This window comes from Ammodytes marinus, assembly GCF_949987685.1.
Source record: "Ammodytes marinus genome assembly, chromosome: 2".
NCBI classification, from domain to species: Eukaryota; Metazoa; Chordata; class Actinopteri; order Uranoscopiformes; family Ammodytidae; genus Ammodytes; species Ammodytes marinus.
Genome location: NC_137231.1, coordinates 21,446,068 through 21,472,233, shown reverse-complemented (window position 1 = coordinate 21,472,233; position 26,166 = coordinate 21,446,068). Strand labels below are relative to the sequence as shown.

At 40.9% G+C, this 26,166-nt stretch overlaps 1 protein-coding gene across 1 annotated transcript; it reads right to left on the bottom strand.

Moving 5' to 3' along the window:
- Positions 1-176: 176 nt before the first annotated feature.
- On the bottom strand, positions 177-13,775 carry smarcad1a (SNF2 related chromatin remodeling ATPase with DExD box 1a). Its single transcript, XM_080040611.1, has 23 exons — positions 13,332-13,775; positions 12,457-12,601; positions 12,236-12,365; positions 11,935-12,004; positions 11,704-11,798; positions 11,267-11,368; positions 10,675-10,753; positions 9,859-10,547; positions 8,882-9,078; positions 6,071-6,161; positions 5,506-5,605; positions 5,170-5,229; positions 4,808-4,883; positions 4,528-4,663; positions 4,176-4,307; positions 3,914-4,009; positions 3,329-3,449; positions 3,103-3,218; positions 2,815-3,003; positions 2,603-2,721; positions 1,940-2,122; positions 1,613-1,722; positions 177-1,212 (listed from the first exon to the last, which is right to left on the bottom strand). Exons 1-23 carry the CDS (start codon positions 13,444-13,446, stop codon positions 1,151-1,153), a joined length of 3,213 nt encoding a protein of 1,070 aa, XP_079896737.1. The 5' UTR covers positions 13,447-13,775; the 3' UTR covers positions 177-1,150.
- Between the last annotated feature and the right edge of the window lie 12,391 nt (positions 13,776-26,166).

Sequence of the window (26,166 nt, the reverse complement as noted above, 5' to 3'; positions counted from 1 at the left end):
GGTGTATTTCACCTTCAGTTGTCTTAAATCAGATGTTGTCAGTGTTTTGGTCCTTTGAATAATTCAGAGGATGCAAATAACTTGTAAAATGTTTAAAAGATAATTTATTTGACAGCATACTGCTGCTGAATCATTGTAGACATGACCACACAAATATTTATTTATTTTTTATTAACTTCCAACAAGAACCATAAAAACATACAAATGACCTCATAAAAGCTTTTACAGTCACACTTATACAGTTACAACACACTAATATAAGAGATGAAGGCCGCAGCTGCCCCCTAAAATCGTTATTTTCTATCACTTGGCTTAAGATATTTAATGGAGTAGAAGATACAAATTCAAGCACCATATTTATGAAAGACATCGTATTTTATACTTTGGTTCTAGTTTTTCTAGTTTTACAAACCAGAAAAACTAGAATTATTGTGTACTAAATGCATCGACTACACCCACAAAACCATGTATCCTTTAGTCAAAAAAGGTTAATCAGTCTGACTCTACCTTTTCTGTAACACCGTTTTTGAATATGACATCAGGATGGAACTCAACATGTTACACTTAGTAACGGAGAATATACTTTTCCGGATACTTCACTGACTTTCTGAAGAAACCACAAGAGTTGTTCTAATTCCACTTAAATGTTATTGTGGGTCACAGCAGAAAAAGTGTTTTGTTGTAAAAACAGTTTTATAAGAACTGGCAGGTAGAACAGCCAATATACCATACTGTCTGTTATGAGTACCTTTATCCGAATGCAAACAACGTAAGACTGCATGGGTTATGTGAACCTATATTATGACACTTTTGTTCAGTCAAAGAAGTTTAAACATGCTGCATTACCAGCAGTTTAGTCTCACCATGTTCTTTCAAGTGTATACAGCTTGAGACCCCTGTGTTACATGTGCACAGCACTAAAACGGTAAAATGTTTGCTTTGCCTTCATGTACTGGTCATGTAGTAGGAGCAAATGCTCTGTGCGTGTAAAAAAAGGTGTTCTACCATGCTACACAGTCAACCAGATCTCAGCATCAGGTTTTTGGCAGCTTATGGTTCTCAGTAGTTTTCTAGTATAGACACAAAACGTGTCAAAACACTCAAGTCTACCCAGAAACAAAGGAATCCCATAAAAGTAAGTGTTGGCGCATCACAGTCCCAGTGAGGCTTTGAGCAAAGATGCCATATCTTCAGGAATGGTTCCCTCTTCACCTAAAGAACAAATTATGCTTTATTTTAATTTCTTTCTATCTTTATTATAATAAAATTAACACAGGGCAACCGTTTCAAACATTGTGTGCCCCGAAATAGCCAACTAACTGGCTGCCCATACGATACGACTTACTCTTAATATACTGTATATCTGTACATTTTCTTTCTTAATAGCGTATATAGTTTCTCCACACTATAATTTACAATCTTTATTTCTGTGTATTCCATTCTGGCTCTTCCTGACATTATTTGTGTAGTCCTCATATTATTGGCCTATATTGGCCTGGGTATAAATTGCTAGTGCTAAATATAGAAGTAATTGCTATTTGGTGTTGTTATTTTAAGTATTTAGACTGCTTTGTCAATATCATAGCGCATGCACGTGTACACATCTCCTTACCCTGTTCAGTAGACGTCATGTCCTGCTCCAGCTTTAGTTTCCTCTGGCCCACCTGCAGCATGGAGTCCTCTATTGTGTCCTTACTGATCAGCTTAAACACCTGTACAGTCCTGACACACACAGAGTTACGTCAGATGTTACAATAGATCAATACATTCAGCATAGTTCATTTTCACTTGTATTTCATTAATACCTAGATTTTTCAATGAAATTAGAATTGTTATCCGTCCACTTTCTGACATAGTAAGAGGGAATGCCCATCACAAGACATCATTGTATAAAAGTCATCTTGTAAGAATGGAGTATTATTTAGAGATTCCATCTTACTTGGTCTGGCCTACACGGTGACACCTGTCCTCCGCCTGTTTGTCGTTGTAGGGATTGCAGTCGATGTCATGTAGGATGACAACGTTAGCTGAGGTGAGGTTGATGCCCAGGCCACCAGCCCGTGTTGACAACAGGAACACAAATATGTCAGTATCCGTGTTGTACTCATCAATCAACACAATCCTGTAGGACAAAGAAATAATTTAAGGTTAGGAAATTGGATACAATTATTTAAGTGGAGGCTTCAAAAAAGCCTACCGTTTATTTTTTGCCTCTCCCTCTACTGTATTTGTTTACTATCTTTGTCATTCTGTACAATTTAAATTGTGCAAATAATTAAAAAACACAAAAAAACAAATTTAACAATTAACATGTGACACAGTATACATGTATAGTATGTTGACAAAGTAAAATCACAAACATATATTTTTTTCCCTCAAGTCGAGATAATGTTTGAATCTGATATAACTAGTTAGAGAAACAGATGCGCTACAATCATTGAATTAGTTGAAGAACAAACGATATATAGTTTTAGGTGCAAAGGTGGCAGTCTAATAGATAAAACAATACTGCTTCCAGTAGAGAAATAAGATTAAATGCTCAATGACTCGTCCTTGTTGGCAACAGCTGATCTGACTTTAAATGCACCATACAAAATCTGACCTGTCGGCTATGGGCGTGGATCCATCCAGCCGCACGTAGCGATGCTTGAGATGTCTCATCAGCACTTCCAAAATGTCCAGCATCATGGTGAACTGACTGAATAATACCACTCGGTCTCCCTGAAGGATTCAAAGAAAAGTTATCTTATTCTTGCAAAAATGTGAACATCATCTTGCACGTACAACAGACATAGTTTGAGAAGTTGTATTCACCTTGTTTTTAAATGAGGCCAGCAGCTCTGTGAGGTGGTTGAACTTCCCAGAGTCAATCAGGAGACTCTGTTCAAGCTGGTAGGAGCCGATGGACGAGTACTGCTTGCACAGACGATGCAGCTCAAAGTCTGACATCACTTCCATGTCCTCCTGGATCAGAGCGGCTTCTGCATCAAAGTGAGTGGGCTCCTGTGGAGGCAGGGGGAATATAGCTTTAATAAATGCACCTAACCACTTAAAAAACAGCAGAAAAGACAAACCACAGGCAAGACTGGGAGTACCACTGACCTTGAGCATGAGTTTGCTCATGGCTTGCAGTTTTTCTGTGGTGTAATACTGTCTATGAAGCATAGGGTGGTTGGCCATCTTCCTCAACTGCATCATCACATTGTTCAGCTCACGCTCTGCAAAAAGAAAAAGGCACGAGGGAGGTTGTTAACCACACATTAATTTATGTTATGTGTTATGAGTAATACCACATTGTGCACTACATTGAGCAGTAAATCGGGCTTACTCTCGCCCTCGACGGTAGCCTTCTTGAGTGTTTTAAAGAGGTTCTGGTAGAGGACCTGCTGTTTCTCACTCATTGGACAGAACTCTAACTTCTCTTCCTTTGCTGGCAGCTGCTTGAGGACCTGGAAAAAGGAAAGACAGTGTTTTTGAACTAGGATTTCTCTCTTTATGACCAGTATTTTGCAAATGGTGACGACCTAAGTGGGCTTTGGCAGAATATTTAAACAAGTACCTAATGCTGAAAATGTTATGTTGCTCATGAAGACTCCCTTATTCTTTTACCATCACATATTTCTTACAGTTAAATGCAGGGGAACCAATTAAAACACACACACACACACACACACACACACACACACACACACACACACACACACACACACACACACACAATAAGCAATACTTTTGCTTCAAATTTTCACTGCAGGAAATATACCCTACAAATATAAAACTGGAAGTGTTAGAAATGTCAAACTGGGAGTCTGAGAAAATCCTTCTTATGCCAAAGAAGACGCTTCACACTGACATCCATACCCCTAACCCTATTTACACAATACAAATTTAAAATCTTGCCCGATCAACTCACCTCGCTCTTGATTCTTCGGAGGATAAAAGGTTTCATGATGAGTTTGGCCTGAGAAATACGATCCCTCTCAAAGCGACTCTGCTCCTCATGGGATTTCTGAGTCACAAGAGAAACACTTCATTCACAGGGGTTCCAAAAATTACAAAGAACTAAATTACAATCGGTGTGGATGCAGTTAATTGGTGCCATCCAGCTTTAAATGGCATAGCTACTATCTGTCCAAACATACAGAGCTTACAGTGCAACACACTCATACACTGACCATTGAAAACATTTTGGAGAGCTGAGAAGTGGAGCTGGAGAAGTAAGAAGGCATGATGAAGTTCAGTAGAGACATTAGCTCTAAGAGGTTGTTCTGTAAAGGAGTTCCTGTTAGCAGCAAGCGATGGTCAGCCTACAGGGAAAGGAGGGAGAAAGAGACATCCTAAGCCATTATATGCAACATTTCTTGATGTAAAGAATTGAAGGGCAAATGAGACATATGTGATGAGACCACAGATATAGGTATCTTTCACTCTCAGTATGAGCTAATGCTAAGTATCATTGAAAATCAATAAAAATGGCATAAAATGGTAATAGGGGGAGGGTGGAGTAGAAAAGATGGGTGAACTTACATTAATAGCCATAAGGTGGCGGTAGCGCAGGCTGTTCATGTTCTTCAGCATGTGACCTTCGTCAAACACCGCATACTTGAGATGCAGTTTACGGAAGAGGCTGCGGTCGTTTTCGTTTCCTATGGCCAAGTTATACCTGTGCCACAAATAAAATTTAAAAAACATAACAAAACCAATTTCTCATTCACTTTGGTTTAAGGTGTGAATGACAAGTTACTTTTGTCACAGTACAACTTAAGTGTTATAATGTGTATAATACAATGAGTGTGTGTTTTCTTACGTGGTCACAATGACATTGAACTCAACATCTTGATTGAGGATGTCATGTCTGAGGTAGCGACGGTCCTCAATAGAACCTGCATAGAACATATGAGTACACTCTGTGAAAAGACCCCGAATAAGGCCACACTTCAGAGATCATTTCATTGAATCAGAGGGATCCCACAATGAAAAATGTGCAAATGCAAACATCTGGCAGTAAAGCCTGATATACATTGTTCTACACAAACAAGACGGCGAGTTCTTTTCAGCTAAGCTTGATCACATTTAACACTTAAGGTCGCCAGATGCATTGCAGGTTTCACATAAAACAATACTATTAATAGTAGATATTAATGTGATAAGATGAAAGAGGAGTCTTACCATAATAGACTAGAATTTTGAGTCTTGGACACCACAGCTTGAACTCTCTGACCCAGTTATCTAGAGAGATAAGGACATCGCAATGAATTACAATTGTTTTTTCAAATGCAAATTTTATAAAAGCTAAAGAAGGGAAGAAGCTCTGACAAGTTAAATAAACAAACTTAAATGCTGCCATGTGAAATGACAAAAACATAACGTAGAATCTATGCCAAATTTAAGCATATGTTAAATTGAATTTACATACACCAGGAACGACAGGTTACTTTTACGGAAACTACACCCTTAGGCAAGAGTCTACATGCTGTTATGCAATGCAAAATAACATAATATTACCCAGTGTGGAGGATGGCACAGTGATAAGGTGAGGACCTTCAATTCCCTCCTGGTAAAGCTGGGCCATAAAAGCTATAGCCTGGATGGTTTTCCCCAAACCCTGAGAGAAGAAGTCAAGTAGAGAGTGAAACGGTAAGATAAAATGGAGAAATACAGAGTCAGTCAAACATCAATCACAATGATACAAAAAAAAAGAGCCAGGTGGACAGACAGAAAAAAATATTTGAACATCTGCTTTCAAGATGACGCACCATCAGTGCAAAATGCAACTGACAGACTTAAACAGCTGACACTACAGCTTTACTAAACTATACAAATCAAAGTTATCCCTTCTCTCACCGTCTTGCGGCTAAAACAACACATTCTCAGCTGTTTCTTCTGCCCTGCGCTTTTCGATTGTTTATTCACCTGCACAGTGGGTGCATATCCAAGCAAAACACTCTTTGATAGGGACACAGTTACACCCATCATGTTGTAACCTTAAGCAAAATGTAGGCGTCTGCTGTTCTGCTTGGATGTTCACTTTGGACTATATGTCTCACAGGTGCTAGGCGAGTTGTCTTACCATTTCATCAGCAAGGATGCCACTCAGTTTGTGCTCATGCAGAAGCAGCAGCCATTTTAGACCAATCAGCTGGTAGGGTTTCAGCTGCATCCTGAAATACAATCAATAACAGAGTTAGAACAAGAACTGAATCCCTCAATTTAACAACAATGCATACATAAAGCCATGGCATAAGTCCCAATGCATCATGTATGGAAATAGAAGTATAAATGGTTGCCCTTGTGACATTAAAACCTTAATGTGGTTTATAAATTGACCCTATAAAAAAGGGGTCAAACCAGGCGTAGTCACAGATATAATATCGATGAATGTGATGGCTTCCCAAAGTTCTCCTCACCCTTTAAAAACACCTTTCCCATCAGGCTAACTGATTACATAACAGACCGACATGATATGTGTATTTAATTGCTCTCCTAATACACAAAATGTATGCATATACAATACAGACCTGCAAACTCATAGGAGGTGAAAAAGGTGACAAACACCCGTCCCTTCTAGGGGGGTCGGGTGTTTTTCGCTGTCCAAACGATTGGCTATTGTTAAATATCATTCACACAACCAGAGTTATCCACTATTGCCTCCAATGTCCAGCTGGGTGAAAATAATAGCCAGCTGAGATCCTGACCCTCCTAGGGGGGTCCGGGGGTACGCCCCCCCGGGAGATTTTTTTAAAACTTTTTAAAGTGAAATGCATGAATCTGGAGCACTTTGAGAGGGAAATTAAGAGGCTAAATCTGAGGAATTTTGTGTGAACAAATAATTTGGAGACACTGGGTCGGATGAATTAGAAGCTTCTTGGATTTTCCATTAAAATGTTCATTTAAAATAAAATATTATGCAGGGTCCTCTGGGTTGGGCTTGGTGCTCTTTTTCTTTTATGGGACATATTTCTCTGTAATATAATGAATACATTTAAATGCAGTGAGAGGAATGAAGCAGAAGAACTCTGTTGTCCAGCTATCTTTTTTTCCACAGACGAGGCTGAAATAGATTATACAGTGCATGGGCATCTGAGCCCCATTTCCAAATGTTTTTAAATAAACTCAACACACTGGACGTGAACGTGACGTGATCAGTTAAACTTGGATTACCTCCCAGATGAACTGATTAAATTATTGGGCTATTAACTAGGCTATCTAGATCAAAACATTGTATTAATTTTTTTGTATGATATAATAATATGATGTTAATATCAAACACACAAACTAAAAAATAAAAATAAAAATAAATTGGGGGGGGGGGGGGGGGGGCCTGTCGGTCGGCTCTGATTGTGAGCGCACTGCAGACACTTCATTTCTGCAATGTGCACTCATTAAACTGTCAGCTTCACTTAAGAGTCCTGTGTGGGTCAACAGTGCAGTGCAAACTATGCAGCATAAAGTTATAACATTCGTCTACGACCGTGATGTTAAATCACCTTCACACAAAGTCTCCGCCCCAGCAAAGCAGCGAGTCGATCGCTGTGACGGTGAAAATCACCGGGACCCGGGAGACCCAGTGAGCGAGTGAGACGCCGCTCAGAAAAAACTCTGTGGTTTGATGGATGAAATCAGTCGGGGATATCCTGCCCGTTAACTTTGTCTACGGGAACGGCTTCCGCGATCTTTTTCTATGTCTCGAGTCTAACAGAGAGCCATGTCGGCAAACTGACAGCGCGACTAAATACAGTGAGCTGCGTCCCTCCGTATAGTTTCTGTTTCAGTAGGCTGTTACATTAACCTCTGAAGCATTGACAGTGTTTAATCAAAGCCTCTAATTTTTTATTATCAAAAGGGCTTTGATCGAGACTTTTAGCCAATTCTAAAGTCTGAACACACAGCGGCAGCAGTGATGCTTTACTGTGCCCGATCTTAACGCTGATTGGACAATACTCATGACGTCTACCAAAGATGTTTTATTGCCAAGATAACGATATTCCCTTGTCTCACACTACGGTAACTCGCCCACACAGTCCAGTCTGGGAAGCGCTGGCTGACTTCTCTGGCAGCTGCCGCTACCCCCCCCCCCTCCCAAAAACAAAAACTCTTCGGATCTATACGATTCACGTGGGTCATATATTTTGATTCTAAACGGCGATTTTCGCCGAAAAGCGACGAGTTTGCAGGTATGACAATAAGTACACATTTTTAACATTACACTTTCTAATCTGATGGAAAATATACGACAGTAATGCTTACGTAAGAGTGAGTCAGAATAACCAAATGGGCAGACTTGATGATCTACTCCACTAGTAAGTTGAATACCAGCATAGTGGAATGGAGAATGTGTGTGTGTTGGTGTGTGGACAATCTAAGGCAGTGACGCTCCCTCACAGAAACTTATTTTAGGCATTAATCACTTGGAGAACTGCCTGTACTGTTAGCATGCACGAATCAGCACATTAAATGAAGCTTTTATCTCATGGATCACTAGGTGACATGTTTGCAGGAAGAGCTGGAGGTGTTTTCTTCTTGCAGACGCCTGCGGCTGCCCTGAAGGATATCTTATCAACCTGTAACCTGAGAGGATAACTTTTGGATTGACATCTCCTCTCCTGTTTGAAATCTTTTCGCCCTAGGCTCAGTTACTAGGCTACCGTTTCTCATGAAGCTTTTGTTTGTTCTGTGCATTACAAAGATGTCAGAAAAGCCTCCATAACTGGGAAAAGGTAAACATGTTTGTCAACATCATATTTCACCATTATGTCACTATATTACTGTCCCAGCAAAAAAAAAAAAACAGGTAACCAGGTTTTGCAACTAAGGAATGGCTGAACCATTTGATATACTATTCATTCATTCATTACAACATAATCATCATGATTTTACTCACTGGCTGTTGAGTATGCTGGGTTGTTTCATTGCCCCAGGACCCTTCTCCATCACCCCAGAGACACGTTTGACCATCTTAGAGGAAATGGTCTCACATTTGGACATGAGCCCCTGGACAACCTTCCGCTCTTTGAGGACCATTCTGCTGCCCTGCAGTACATCCTCTGACAGTCCATTGCGATATTGGAAGGCATCAGTCTGAAGAAAGAGAATACTATTACAATTCACACAATATGTTGTCAAGTATATAAAAAGGTTCCATTGACTGAGGACTACTACTACACAACATGAGCAAATACTTGTATAAATCATTAGATAACCGGACACAGTTAATAACAGGACTACTTCAATGGTGCCATTACATTTAAAAGTACAGAGATGGTATATCTAAGCTCAGGCCAAACTGAACCTGAAGTGTGTCACTAAATGCCTTTCAGGAACACCTTTAAAAAAATCTAGCAAACAGGCATTAAAAAGGTGCCAACAAAATGAAGTTCAGTCTTTACAAAGATATAAAATATGTCACTGCCATATGTATGCAACATGACATCCATCTATAAATATGTGCCCCATTCCTGTTGATATGTACTCTGTTGACAGATAAATGTATGGAAATTGACACAAAGAAAAACCCAGAAACAGTTGAAAATCTGATCAAAGAGAACCAGGGGATTTGTGAGGGGGTGAGGAGTTCTGCTTTTCAAAAGGTTGTATGGAATGGCATGCCTCAACAACACAGAAGACTTTGGAGTAGTGTGCTCATCAAGTAAATACTGTGTGAATGAAATGGGTGAAAGTCATTTTCCAGGTGTTCTGTAAGACGACTTCAGACTGACTGAATAAGAGTTTTCCAAATGATAACTTGTGCAAACTCTTTTATTTGACATTAAGGAATCACCTGCTTGTCTTTTTAAAAGTTACGCGTCTCATTTGTTCAGAAATACACACACACACGCATACACACACACGGTTCTTTACCATGCTTTGCCAGCTATCAAAGGGTCTCAGTTCCAAGATCTTCTGGGCCTTCTTAAGCGAGCAGCCATTGATGAGCGACAGCTCGTCTATGGACGCATCCTGAAAGAAGTTGAACATCTCTTTCTTCAGGTCGGTCATGCCACCTTTAGAGTCCAGCTCGACATCAGAGTCTTCAAACTCAGAGCTAACGCTGCCTTCATCATCGTCATTTTCCCCCTCAGAACTGACGGATTCATTGTGTGCGTGCGCCTTCTGCTTTCTCTCCGCTGCCTGCTTCTTGGCTATATTGGTCCCACTGGTAAACCTGGAAAGCATCTGAGCAGCGGAGGATGAGGAGGACGGCTTCAGTGACGAAGAGGTAGTTGTTTTCTTAACAGAGGAGGAGGATACTGAATTTGAACCCTTTGTAAGCCATGAAGACAAATTGGAAGTGCTACTTCTGTTTTTGGAGCCATCGCTGTCTTCCGAGAGTGATCCGTCGTCACTGTCCTTTGTAACGTCTGTGTCATCTTCACTGTATGCGGTCTTACTAATATGTCTGTGATCTTTTGAGTCCTTACGATCCCGCCTGCTTTTGCTTTCTTCGTGATCTTTATGGCGCTTTCTGTGCTCCCCGCTCGACTTGTCTCTGCTCTTGGATTTACTGGATTTCTTTTTGTCTGTCTCGGACGAGCTGTTGCCGTTGTTATCTGACAGCAGAGAAAAAACAACAACAACTTGAGCTTGAATCACTTAGGTGAAGGTTAAAAAGGACACATATGGTTTGAGGTCAGTGAAAAGAGGGCTAGCTTTAGCCGACAGCTGTTGGGTTCGCACCTGGGTCTGAGAACATTTGTAGAACCTGAAGAGCATCCTCAAAATTCCACTCGTGCTCCTTCAGCACCATCCGCAGCTCCTACAAGAATACAGACATGAGAATGAGTCGCAGCTAAAACACAAGATCCACCTCGAAAAACAGTTAGAACGACATTGGCAATGTACACACGGCACACAACTAAACACTTTTCACTTTCCTCCTCACGGCAATTCAGTTGAATTTAGGAAACTGGTTTTCCTTTACATTACAAAAAATGTTCCGGACATTTCATAGATTTGGAGTCATACATCTTGCTTACACTATTAAATGGAACACCACTGTGTAAGCTGTCATAAAACTACAGATAACTCAACGTTCAGAATTTTTAAAGATGTAAGGGAACTGCTACTAAACTGCTACAGGAATAATGTAAAAAAGAGCCTACTTTTCCTCTGGACATTTCTTTGTCACCACCCCACAGTCACACACGGTGAACATAAATCAGGCCATGTACAGTATATACAGTTTGAGAGGGTAGAATCATAATGGACTATAATTTACATCAATGAAACATGCCTTAATATGTTTAAGACAGGGACAAAGTGTGGTCACCTCTTTGTCCTGGTCAGGGAACTTTTTCTGCAGCCTTTTGACCATGGACTCCTGCTTCTCCCAGCTGGGCTCTTTTCCTTCATCATCTTCTTCATCAGAAGTCTTTTGGTTTAAATAGAAGAAAAGGTCAATTCAAAGCTGCGAGGGCTTACAACTTCAATTATATTAAAAGAAAATGCTACTGGAGATCTGTATTTGGCAGTGAAGGGAAAGCCAAAACCTTCTTACAGATCGTTTACATCAACACATGACTGATATGATGTGGAACATCATAATTTTTCAACAAGCCTTTTGGGCACACAGTTAAGAGCAGAAAAACAGTACTATTTGTGCTGCACAGCAGTACAAACATTAAAAATGGCTTCAGTTATACTTTAGGTTAAAATGACAGACATCGTAAGTAAGTGTACATGTTATGTTAGTATTAGTAATCTTACCACTGATTGCCTCCTCTTCTTGCTGGGTTGAATCTCAGCACTGTCCTGAGAACTGCCCGATCCATCCTGCTTTCTCTTCTTTCCTTGGTCTAGGGCTGAGAAGGTAAAACAGCCAAAAGGTGTTCAGTCTCAAAAGTACTAATGAAAAAAGTTGGCAGTTAGGCAGATATGTTTTTTATTTATAATTTGTATGGACTTTTATAGTGTGCTTTTGAAAAAGTCAGTGTTTACCTCCTTTATCACCATACTGTAAAAGGCATGCAGCTATAGCCCCTTCCAATGTGCTTGTGCTCCCAATGACCTGAAAACGAAAACAGAACAACGTTCTATGAACAAGGAACAATCAATATATTCAAGTAATTGTGTCTTAAGAACAGTCTCCTAATTAGCTGGCTGGAAGAATTAACATTTAATATTGTATCTGGAAAAGACATTCAGCCTAAAAGTTGGTTGACAGTTAAGTCAGTAAGAGCAAACATTATATATTTGACAGCGAGTAACACTGCAATTAAAAATCAGTCTTCTGCCTCACCTCCAGTAGAACTGTCCTTGTCAGCTGAGGAAACATCTCCAGTAGTTTGTTCAGCTTCTCCTCCATTTCTGTGTCCTCGTCATCTGTTTGATCTGATTCCACGTTTATGTAGGTTTTCTTTGTGGGACTCCTATGAAGGAAAAAGAACACACAGCTGTAAGAAAAGCATGAATCTGTAAAGAATGGGAACATGAAATGTGGCAATTTTGAACTACACTTACTTGTTTTTCCTCGGAATCGATACCTTGGTCCTTTTTTCCGAGAGGTGTTCATCCTCATCCTCATCCAAGTCAATAGTAATGACTTCCTCAAAAACCACTCCTCGGGTGTGGGACTTTGATGTGGCTTTGGCAGGTTTCATCTTAGCTGGGAAGCAACATGGTACAAATTCATCCATAGGCGCACTCGAAGCAATAATAGATGCACTTGATAAAAATAGTTTGTTAAGTTTTTGGTCTTGTTCATGTGTAATGGTTTGCTTCCATCTCAATATACAGATACGGCAGGCTTATAGGCTTCCCAATTATCTCGATGTGATGTGACTGTTTACATTGCAGCTTGGGTGAAAACAGCCAGAAGAGTTACTCTTGAGAATAAAGGCCATGACCACACAAGTCAGTGACTATACACATCCACAGTAATGACATAATTACCACATTACAAAACGACATTATAAGTTCTCTTTTGGAGATACTTGGACTAAGGTTGGGTGACATAATGACATGTGAGATCCATAAATAGTATATAAAAAGTGAGATCCCACCATACTAATGTTATGTACAATGAGAATACTCTTTTAATGGACTTACAAGGATGTATTGTCTTAAAGCTCCAACAGCAATTTCTAAAATACCTTTACATCATTGCTACTGACACAGCGACTTTAAAATACCGTGATGAATGAGCTGGTCAATAAAACCAACACAGGCACATATCCTCACTATAATAAAAAAAATGTCTTAACCTGGAACTGTCAGTTTTGGTTCACTGGACGTAATGCCGACCTTCAGCAAAAGACAGTACTTGTAGTAAAAACCCTCTTACTTAACTACACACATACCAGCATTGTGAGCTAGCTCTAGCATCAGCTAGTTACCTGGCTTGTTCTCCTTCTCAGACTCGGGACTATTAGACCCGCTCTCCTGGCTTTTGTTTGTTGTCGACGGCGCTTTCTTGTCAAAACGAAAACGGTCCAAATTGAACAGGCTCATTTTTTAACAAGCCCGTTTCGTGACTGACAACAGCAGCCCTTTGTCTCTTTCTAGTCGGCAGTTATATACAGTCTACGGTCCTGTCGCATGTAGCTGCTTTGACAGGCTAGCGAGCTAACTAGCGCCGGCTGTTAGCAGAGCAGCTAGGTCAGCAGTCAAAGAATGCGAATTTAAACTATGTCACTGCTCCAAGTGTACCCGTAATAGTTTAAAACTGGTTGGTTAATAAAACAGAATTCGTCATCAATAATTGCTGTTTAATTCCAAGCCCAATTTCGCTCGCAGAGTCCTAACTACAGCTGTTTTCCCGCGAACTCCAGCGGCCCCGGTGGATCGATGCCGGCTGCACTCATTGGTTAGAGGCCGGAAACTCACTGCCGGTTCAAGAGAATACGCTGTGCACTACTTCCGTTTTTGCTCAAATTCTGTATTACAGACGGATTTCTAATTCCTTGCAGTTTCCCCAAATGTTTGTCTGATTTACTTATAAATGTTATGGTCTCAGGGTGTAACTTTGAGATAAAAGTTGAATTCCACTTGTGGGAAAATAATACAAGGAGGAGAACTATCCTGCCGGTCTGTCAAACACCGCTAATTAAATCTTTGATGTTGTGATAGGCCTATAAGCCAAACATACCAAATCGAACTGGTTATGCAGTCTATGGTTCACATAACACGGTATCTTCCACACTCTATCCCTACATTGATTCCTGTAAGATGCCCTTTTCAGGGTGTGGGGCCTCATTTTGGGATGTTGTTTCTAGATGTCTAGGACCTTGGCCTAGGTCTTTTTTAACAATGCAAACTTGTTAACTTATGTAAATAACATAATTTATTATGTAATGTGTTTACTAGCTGAAAATGAGTTGAGAATCATTCTGTTGTTTTTTTATGTAGGCCTTTTTATTTATTTTTTCAACCATATAGTGTACATTTTAGCCAATGTCAGCAACAAGAAGATTGGTGTTCTACAGGAATGCACATAATTTTTAAAAGTTATAGATTGGGGTTGTAAAGGTTTCTGAATTTGTCCTTTGTAAAGTCACATTCCTGGAAGAAAACAAGTATGTGGGCAGCCTTGGCTAGTTTTGTCAGGGGAACACAAGTCAGTTGCATCCTATAGTTTGTCCTCGGAAGCTGAAAAAATGTACATCAAAGTGTAATACCATTTTATATCAACACTTAGGCTAAGTGTCACCCTTTTTTTTTTTTTTTTACAAAAGTATCTAAATCTATCTCTGCTGTCCCGAGAGATTGACTTGTAAAATTGTAAAAGGCAAATGCGTAACTAAAAACATCAACAATGGCTCTATTCTATGTAGGTGTGTCGAAACCTAAACATCAATACCACACCTGAACAGAATGCAACCATTAACGAGTTCTACCTCAGTTTCACTCGTCTGTTTTATGAGTAGCCTATAGTTAAAATATATTTAAATAACTTCTGGACCTCCTCGTCCTTGTTATTTAGGTCAAATTCACGCATCTCTGTTTGCTGTCCACTAGATGCTACACTCAGATGAGAAGTGACCGTCTGACCATACAGAGACTGTCCTATACATTTACTGATCAATGGGGGGCAGCACATACACATTGTCTCGGTGCTTATCTGAGTGCGTGTTCGGGTTGATGATGATCTACCTGCAGGTATTAAATGCCAGGTTGCGAATACTTTCCCTGTCTAACTTCTTTATCTGTGTGTAGGTTATTTGTTCTCATTGACGACAATCGAAGACAAATAAATAGGCTAATTACTATAATGCTAAAATCCGTCTGTGTCCTACACTATTACACTTATAATGTGCTCTAGAATTACACTTGTGTGCTAGGTTCGTGTCCCAATTGCAAAGTAAAGGCTTTTTGTCTGACGGTCAAAGTCATTGGCAAACACTCCCCCTTTCTTCCCTGCCACATAGTTTGACTGCCTTGAAGAATTTATCTTTCAGTCTCATCAGCATTTCACAAGATTTTGAAAAATATTCAATAAAACTAGTCTTTTCGTTTTTCTTTTGGTCACTGACTTTTAAGCCTTTATTTACATCTGATCTAAAATACAGAATCAACATATATAGGCCTACAGTATATCATTTACATAATATCACACTATTACTATGCATGAGTGCCCTATGTTGTCCTCACCCACTTTTCTCCCTCCCCCCACTAATGAACGTAACACCTGTAGATTTTGCTCAGATACAGTGAATATATTATGATGATTAGGCGGAGTTCGCTCATCAGAAAACCAGCGCCATCCTGCCGCCTTACTGTCGCCCCAGCCATCGTCATGGAGACCATGTAAGTTAATGCGTGTGTGTGTGTGTGTGTGTGTGTGTGTGTGTGTTTGTGCTCTACAGGCACAATAGGCAGACTGACACAGAGTCTGATAGGGGTCATGACCCCTCACAGCATGAAACTCAAACTGTGGCTCCTTGCCTTCTCCTGTCTTCTTGGTCAAGGTTTTTCTGCATTAAGATAGACATTTGTATGTTTTTTTGTGCCATTATTTTGTCTGTGTAGCGAAAACGCACACACCCACACACAGAGACAAGCAGGCACACATGCAACAACACAGGAACATTAATCACCAGGCCACTAACAACACAACACATGCACACACACACACACACGCACACACACACACACACACACGCACATGCACACACACACACACACACACACACACACACACACACACACACACACACACACACACACACACACACACACACACATTTAGGCTGTTACGATTGTAATGGTGACTTTAATAGTTGTAATTGTAATGGATTTTTTGGCCAGAGGCTATTCTTGAGATAAAAGCATGGAGTCGTTCACATTCCAATAGCGAAGTAGTTTATATGTTGTTCGACTGGTTTTTGAAAACAAATGTTCAAGTCATTATCAAAAGTCGCACAAAATGCATGCGCACATGTCTGTATGCACACCCACACTCAGGCACACACACACACGCACACACACACACACACAAGCACATACATTGTTTCAGGAGGTTGGAGTTGAGAATGCATACTGTAAGTGGGATTACACAGTGTACATGTTTGCATGCAACATGTAAAAAGCTTGCATCTACTTAAGTGTTTTATTGTATGCGTCAACTTTTTTTTAAATTGGTGTCAAGTGCATGTGTCTGCGTATGTGTGCGTTTTAAAGGTTGACCCAACCACGGTGTCCCAGCGGTCTCGTCACAAAGTCTGTCACCACCCAGTCACCATGGCGCCAAACTTGGCCGAGACCCGACGGCGGCAGGGAGCACCTTGTCACCGTGGTAACAAGTCTGGGATGTAACCCGCCCCTGCCCCCAAGTAATACAGAGAGAGGCGTACACTCCATGCCCAAAAGAAGGCTATTTCTAAGAGCAGTATACATTTGATATTAAAAATAATAGCCATCGACCCTGACCGACATGGCTGAGTATGACGTGAGAGAAAGGCTGAGATAGATGGATAGATGGATAGATAGATAGATAGATAGATAGATAGATAGATAGATAGATAGATAGATAGATAGATAGATAGATAGATAGATAGATAGATAGATAGATAGATAGACAGATAGATAGATAGATAGATAGATAGATAGATAGATAGATAGATAGATAGATAGATAGATAGATAGATAGATAGATAGATAGATAGATAGATAGATAGATAGATAGATAGATAGAACACTGAAAGTTCAAAATACATGGAAGCAAGCTAGGACAGCGTAGAGGAGTACCATTATTCAAAAGCTGTATGCTGCTGGACCTCATCTGGCCTGAAGAGTCACTGCTTGTTGAGCAGCTCAGCTCAGGTCTGGTCTGTCACTGAACCTGCACAGAGAACAAAAAGACAAACAAAGTAGTATGTTTATCTTTAATAATGCAAGAGCTGGTTGATCCAGGAGTGTAGAGTGCCAACCCTCTGCTGCCTCGCCGCAGGCTTTGCTTATGTTTTGATCCAGTAGATTAAAGCAGGGAGTACATGTGTTGCTTGCAACTACATTGGATCATACGTAGCTGCTAAAAAGAGAAGCAGCACATATGAACACAAATGTAGGTAGTTTGGACATACTGAGCATACAGGTGAACAGCGGAGAAGTTCTGCAGGAGCTGTGTGACATTTTTTTTTATTGTATAGTGAGTCTTTGTTCTGCTGAATAAACCACTGCTGTATTCCAGTTTAACTGAGAGTTTTGGGGCACACAGTGATATACTGTACATAAAGTTTATAGAAACATTTCCTTTGGAAAACTCCATAATTTGTACATTTGCATGTTTATATTTAAAAAAAATCAAATCCTCTTGGATATCTGCTGTCAGATAACTTATCAGCCACTCATTTGACTCCTTTTGTACTGCTATTGTTTAGTCATCACTCATCTAAGCACTCTCTGCAGGCAAAGAGAAACAGCAGCAGGGGAGAATTCCCATGTTGGAGGTGATGCTGCGGAGCAGCCGAGACAACCCACCAATCACAGAGAGACAATGACGGATCCTCTTGGCTGCTTTACAGAACATCAGTCAAACTGAGCTTTGTTAGCACTGCATTCCTCTGCATTGTCCTCTGGTGTGCACCCCTTAATCAAACAATAAAAATTTGGTTTGAATCATTAACATGACACCATCCATTTGTGTCATGTATTAATATTTTGATTCTGCAGACTTTGCATTTGTTTTTATAATGCATCCTTAGCTATGATTGTGTATCATTAAAATTATTTACAATCACAGCTGAACCATAAAACAAAGTTTGCATTGGCCTCAGTTGAGGTATAACTAAGTGCCTGCCCTTTGTTTTTCAATCTTTTCTATCGCAGCAGAAATCCGCAGTCAATGTGGTTGGGTCTGTCACATTATCACAGTGTTTTAATTAAACAGAAGGAGACGTGCAGAAAGACAGGGGGACAATGACTGATCCCCAGGCTGTCTTACAGAAACTCGTTCAGACGGAGCTTTGTTGGCGCTGCAGGTCCTTGCATTGTCCTCCTGTCTGCGATTGTTTGAATCAAATGATGCAAATTATGTCTCTGTCATTTAGACGTATGATATTACTTTGTCAGGGACTTAAGTGGTTTGGGTCTAAAAAATTGTTCACATTGCCAAGCAGCGGATGTCTACCTAGATTGTTTTGTGTAGCTTAATCACGCTCAAAATATGTATATGGATAAGATATCTAACACATTTCACTTGCTTTAGCCTTTTTTAATTGTTTTTATTTGAGTTAAGATTGGCCTTAAGGCCTTCTCTGACAGACATGAAGTCAATCGATACTTTAAATTTCACCAGCAGACTTGATCAAACCTCAATTTGAGTTTTGAGTGTTGGAGAAAATGGCCTTGATCTGTGCAGTGTGTGCAAGCTGACCAGCCAAACCTAATTCCAAAATGTCACAGCTTTTCTGTAAACGTTTGCAACATTTGGTGTTTGCCGTGTTTTTGGCTGTTTGTCTTATTCCCCTTTCACTACCGTACTTCAAAAGCTTTTCCTTTTGGGAATCCAGTGCAAAAGATATCTGAAATCAATCTGTTCGTATCATTAGACTTTGCAATCATGATGGATAACACATTTTTAAAGAGTTCACATCTAGTGTAATAACCCCAAACAAACCCAAACATGCATCTAGGACGTTTAGCACACTGTTGAACTAACTGATAAAGTTAGCACATCAGAGGAGATGAAGACAAAAGAGGCTGGACAGGAAGAGAATGAAAAACTCGTTAAGCTGTTCTTGTAGCTGGCAGACTGGCTGGGACTGCTGTGACTGTGTGTGCCTATGTGTGTGCCTGTATGTGTGTGTGTGTGTGTGTGTGTGTGTGTGTGTGTGTGTTTGTGTGTGTCCTGGTTGCTCTATTCTGTAAACTGACAGGGAGGTTGAGACGACTGAGATGGGAATGTCAGCACAGGATCAGCAACCCTGCTGGTGGACACCAGTTGGGGGTCCGTCCCCTGTGGTTTGCGGCTGCATCTAAATGTGTGTATTTGATAAGGCGTGTGAATGAGTGTGTGCGCAATTTGACTTATGTGGGTACATCATAAATATGTGTGTGCCTCTTTGAATGTTAGGGGCCAGTGTCTGGGCCTATTTTTTGGGGGGAAGGGGGGAAGGGAGGTTAGCATGGTGACAGCCTCAGCTGTGTTGAATTGTGGGAGAAAAAGGGCTGACGCGACGGGAGTTGATGTCTGACATGACCCCTCTCAGCGGGCGCACCACGGGGAGCTGGGAGCTGCCGCTGACTGAGTGTGTTTGTGTGTCTGTGGTGAGTGTAAGTGGGGAAGTGAAGGAGAGAGATGGAGTTCGAACGTGAGCAACAAAAAGAAAAATAAATACACTTTTCTTTTGGCATCCCCCCTACATTTTCACCACAAATCTTGATTTCTCTGACACTCACAACACAGAATAACTCTCTGCGAAACACCACCGTGATGGAAAGGACACTGAACTTCTCCTGCTCTGTAACCCAATCTCCTTTTCCTACCTCCACCTTTCATTTTCTCTCCCTCCATATCATATACCTCTCCTTGACCTTCTCGCTCTTTGTTGGTGTCCCTTTGCACTCTCCCCACCCCCCTCTCTCTTTCTCAGTCTCTCCTGAAGGTGCATTCGGGTTGGTAAAGTCATCTACAGGGGCCAATGAGGCTGCTTGTTGTCCTTACAATTCTCTTTCACACCTTTTTTCAACAAATTTTGTTGCCCTTCATAGTTTCTCGACTCATCTCTGTTTGCATCGCCATCCCTCTGTTCTCTCATTCCTCATTCTCTTCCACATCCCTAGTTTTACACACACACACACACACACACACACACACACACACACACACACACACACACACACACACACACACACACACACACACACACACACACACACACACACACACACACACACACACACACACACACACACACACACACACTCCTACATCACCTTTCTATTCACAGTGTCTCCTGACTGGGTCCACTGCTTTGCCATCAGTCCCTGATAAGTGCCCACAAAGCCCCCACTGTCTAGTGTGGCCCTCTATTCTTCCCCACCATCCCCTCTTTCCCTCTTCTTCTCCCTCCGTCTGAGAGCAGCCAAGCGTGAGGTGAAGAGGAGGGGCGCGCAAACCCCAACTTGTTTTACCTTCAACCCCCTCTTCTTTCCTCGCGTTCTACCCGTCAAACTTTTTGTTTCCACTCGATTTATGCTCTGGTCACATCCTCGTAATTTTTTCTACTTTCTTCCTTACTCAGTCTTTTTGGGAGGGTGGGGGTGTTGGCGGTCGGTTGGCTTGTTAGCTTAGAGACGTTGTGGCCGTGCCCTCACAATGAATTTTCATGCTTTTAATGACAATAGGACATACAGTATCTGAAAGGTTAGCCAGCCCCTTGCACTGTGTCTCTTTGCGCTCTCCTCCCTCCATTGATCCTTCTCTTTCTTCCCAACGTTACCTACACCTGCAGTTCTTCACCACCCAACTCCTTAATCCAACTCTTGTACATTAAACCTTTTCATTTGGTATTTCTCCTTATTTTTTGGTCAGAGGTTATGTTAAGTTTCAGCACAAGAGGAATGTAGCCAACTTGAGCTTGCAAGAGAGATATCTACATATCATGATTGCATTTTGATTATGGCATAGATTCATTAACAAACGAAACCTACCAAGATTTTCTTTCAGGTTCAGATCAAACGTTGTGTCAAAATATTATATTATCATAATTTTTCAGGTTTCCGGTCTACTTATTTATGGAAACCCTCAAAATGTGTCATATTCAGAATGATTTTTGTGTTGTGTCATTTAATATATGACATGTAGAATGTTTGTGTGTATTTTTTTGCATGGCCAACTGCATTTCTTGTGGGCCCTGGGGTCTTCCTGGTCATCCTGAGTGAAAGGTGAACTTTCTAATCAAAGAGACAACTATTGTCACCTGCAAAACATTCATAGCATTTGAAAAGATATCAAGATATGTTTATTTTGTCTCTGAACTTCAGTCATGTTAAGGGTCATGCAGGTGTTGTACAGCTCTCGTGGAAATTTGAACAATAGAGAGTTATCACTTTTTCAGAAGAGTCATCAAATTTCAAGTTGAAAAAGATTCATAGTTTTCTCTGCTCTCTGTCATTCTTTACCATTAGGACAACACAAGTCTTAAGGGTATTAACACCTTAATTAAATTTGACTAGGTGTTGTGAAATGATTCTCGCTTGCTCCATTTCCAAGTATTTCCCTTTTTTTCTCCCCCTCCCTTGCATGCCCCATAGCCCCGTCCAGCCCTGTCAATCAGCAGGTCAGTCAGTCAGTAGCTAGTCTGTCTTCTTGCAAACCATCACTCCGAAGGGACTGAATAGTACTAATGGGTCTTGTTAGCCACTTAACTGCCTACCTTGCTCTGTCTTTGTATGCCGTCTCTTTCTAGGTATGAATAGAATAACCCTAATGGTGCTTGTTTGCCACTCCACTGCTCTCTCTTATCCTACTACGGCTTTATCATTGCCGATCAGTGTACCCGGAGATACGTCCCTGTGTGAGTGTGCAGTATCCTCTTCCTTGAAGCTTTTTATCAGCCCTGATCAGTGTACCCCACAGTCCTCTGTCAGAGACCCCGCCTGGGAAAGGTCATGTTTTCATTCGCCCCAATCGGCTCGCGGACCGATAAGACAATTTGTCAGGTGGAAATCAGAGAGGCCCTTTCTCGACTGTCTGGGAGAGATGGAGAGAGGTGGATACATGGAAGATGTAACATGAGGTGAGGAAGAGGTATGGCATGTAGAACAGAAATGTTTATGTTTTTATCACTGCCATGAAAAAGATGTTGATGCCAACACCTGAGGCCTTTTTTTCTTTTTTACTGAAAACTGATCAATGCAACCATATTTTAGCAAGTTTAAGGTACAGAAATAGGGTTGTGTAAGTAGTTTTATTTTATTTTCAAACAAAAAGACAAGACAAACGCATAAGGAATGGATTTAAAAGTGGGTCTGTCTGCTTTAATTGAAGCAGCAACATTTAGCTAACTAGCTTACTCACCATACTCACACTACAGTGGTACCAATGCATTACAACCAGGGCAAGTGTCAGCATACTAGAAATCCAATTCATTCTTTTTTATTTTAAATCGGATGGGAAATCTGGATTTTTAATCTTAACTTCAAACAGTGCAGTTTCTACACATCTATGTGCTGTCGCTGTCGTAACCTAATTGCAGACCAGGATCTAGCAGTTAGCTTGTGAAGGATGTCTGCTTTGTCAAATAGTTAAAACAAAAGATTATTATTACTCACCCCGCCAAAGACAATATGTATGTGCGTGGTTTTAGTTCCCAAAGCGTTGGTAATATAACTTTCTGCAGGTCTCAAGCAATATTTCAGACCAATCGGGATCTCTTCCCAAAATTGTACCTTCTTCAGTATGGCGCTAGATGCCAAAGGAAAACAGTCAAACTAGTATGAACTAAAAACAGAAGTCCATTCTTATTCAGACCACACACAAAAAACTCAAACAACACAAAACACTAGATTGTGCCTACTGATTTTTAAGAAGAGAAGTGAAAACTAAACCAATTTAGTGCAAAGTTAGTATGTTCAAAAAACGTGTTACTTTCCCCAGTGGATACTTCTGGACCTTCACATCAGTATTCAATTCCACTCGCTTAGGCTTCCGACTCCGGCCCTCACTAATCTAATCACCTCCTTTACAGACTCACACAAAGCCTGTACAATAGTCCAGCCATGGCCCCTTAATCGACATGTTATTGCCCAAAATCGCATTTACAGCGCAGAGGCAAATCTTCACCGATGCGATTGTGTCGGCTGCAAATCCAATAAAGCTCAACACACTTTTCTCTACTCGGCATTTTTCATCTGCTAAAACAAGGTGACAGCCTTTTAATTCTCATTCTCGGGTTACTCTCCATCGATTTAGCTCACAGTATGAGGTGGAGCCTTATGGAGCGAGACACATGTAGGTGCTGGTTATTGTACAAGCTTTTATTTTTATCCTGTGGGAAAATGAAGAGCAGGGCTTTTTGGTTTGAATGTGATTAAAATAGGAGCTATCTTTTATTGTTTATTCACAGAGTCAGTGTCTATTGGATCATAGTGGTAAGATTTGTTCAAGCCTGGCGGGTTGGTGCTGATTATTTGGCTTCGGTAATTGATGTCGGTCAGTAGGGTCAGTGTTCAATAAATGAGTTTCTGAAAGCAAAGACCTAACCACCAGTTGTGGTGGGAAAAATAATTGGACTCTGGTATCTGGTGGAACGAGACACAGAGAGCAATAAACACAGTGAGGAATATTATTATCAACTATAGAAAAAACAAAGCATAACATGTATCATTTACAATAAGAAGATGCATGTAAACAATGCTAACCAGGCAAGGAGTGTCACCTGGACATTGTGAGCATATGGTCTCTGTAGGTGGAGGGAATTTTCAACATGTGATCTTCTTTACTTTTCTTCATGATACATTTACACATAACAGTTGAGGAACAATACAGTAATAAAAAAACATTCAGGACTGGTTTGGAACAACAGAACAGGCAATTAAAGTGTTTACTTGGAAACCTATCCTTTATCTTGTTTGCTTGATTCTTCAAAGTTCCCATGGCAATCAATCCTGGAAGTCAGAAAGACTCAGCCAGACAAGTTACAAACACTTAAACACCCACTGATACGTGGTAGTGTGTTATTTTCTGCGCCTACCTCCAAAGGTCTGACATAACGGGCCCAAGCCAGGGGTGTCTATTGTGCTGCCTGCAGTATTACTTGATCTCCCAGGGGTGCTGCTCCTCTCCGACTCCTGACTATCCAACACACACGCACACGCACACACACACACGCGCGCGCGCGCACACACACACACACACACACACACACACACACACACACACACACACACACACACACACACACACACACACACACACACACACACATGCACACACACACACACACACACACACACACACACACACACACACACACACACACACACACACACACACATACACCTACAGTACATGTGCACACCTACACATGCACGCAAATGCACAAAGAACCATGAATATAGGACATTTAAGTTTATTTTCTTTTTTCAATACATATCAGGATATATTAATGTTAGGTTGCTACTGTTTACTCTTTTAATCAATGCTAAACATTTACACACATACGGTGTAGGGATACAAATAACATCTACAAACAACTGTTAGAATATAAAGGTATAAAATGCGAAACACACGCATGCACCAAGCCTGTTCCTGGTCAGCAAAGTGGTAAGTCAGGTGGCCAATGGACCGGTCCTGGAAAGCCATGGAAGGATCTCTCTGGGGGAAGAATGTGTGTGTGTGTGTGTGTGTGTGTGTGTGTGTGTGTGTGTGTGTGTGTGTGTGTGTGTGTGTGTGTGTGTGTGTGTGTGTGTGTGTGACCCAACCCCAAGTCTGTGGGTCAGAGTTCCTGACACACACTCACACCCAGTGGGGTTACGAAATAATTAACTCTGACTATGATTGACAGACAGTTCATCACACTGACACAAACACATACACTCACACAAACAGGGGGCATTACTTTCCCATCGTCAGCAGCGAAGATCAGACTCATGACCAGTGTACTTCCCTGTTTAAAAAAATTGCTTAACTTGGTAGAATAGTATATAGCTAGTAATATGATTGTAGGATAACAATGATGTAGATGAATGTCTGCATTGTCAGACTATATATTAATCTTGCTGTTGCCAGCATCTATATGGCTCCAGCATAGAACATCATATGCATTTGTGTAATCAAACAATACTGTACATGCATTGTTTAGGTATATGACTGTAAGCACTTCCATGTTAGGCCTTTTTTGTTGTTCTCAAAAGTTCTCATATTTCATAGAAAGCAATTAAATGACTCAAAACCTCTTCATCACCCTGTTACACAAATGTCACATGTGGTCACTTACTCATATCTTTCTGGGAGGCATTCATTTTCATCCCACTTATTCTTGTGGTATTTATATGTAGAACTGTCACATTTCATATCTCATTCATGATTTATTATGTATAATCACCTTTAAAAAGGCGTGTACATTCTTAAATTACAAGTCCAATAAAGTCTCTTTTATTTCCTATTTTGGTCAACGTTTCATGTGACTATAACCCGTTGCCATCATTATTACAAGAAAATGACATTTTCAAAAATGTGTGCAAATGAGAGTGGAAAGAAACAATAAGAGGGAAAGAGAGGGAGTATCTTTTTCTTGGAGGTACTGTAACACGGACAGCTCTGTTTCAGATAGCATGTTCACCTTTGAAGGGTGCACTTAAAAGTCTGGGTGTGTGTGGGGTGGAGAGGAGGCGGTAAAAGCAGGTCCGGGTGGGTGGATAACCCGTGGATTGAAATGGTGTGCTTCCCCTGCCCACCCTCCATCCCCTTGATTCTGAGAGGCAGTTTTTCTCTTTGGCCACAAAGGACGACGGGTCGGATTGCGCTGGCGCATTCACGGGCCCACTTTGTTTTCAAATGGTTTTGTTTAGTTGTGACACTGTAGACACCCAACACCTTCCAAGAATCCGAACTCTTCTGTGGGGGAGTACAGAGGGCAGGTGGGTGGTGTGGCGTAAGTGGGGGAGGAGAGGTGAAGAGGTAGTGGAGGGGAGGTTTCAAAAAGGGACCAGACAGGAGCACATTTTGGGAGGTTGGAATTTAGTCCTGGGAATCTGGATTCGGCTACATCATCATCTTTCTGTCCT

Coding starts and splice junctions, on each gene's coding strand:
- smarcad1a (XM_080040611.1), bottom strand. CDS start 13,446: ATGAGCCTGTTCAATTTGGACCGTTTTCGTTTTGACAAGAAAGCGCCG. Junction 5,230..5,505: donor TGTGCCATCCTCCACACTGG/GTAATATTATGT, acceptor TTATCTCTCTAG/ATAACTGGGTCAGAGAGTTC. Junction 1,213..1,612: donor CATGACGTCTACTGAACAGG/GTAAGGAGATGT, acceptor TTTGTTCTTTAG/GTGAAGAGGGAACCATTCCT.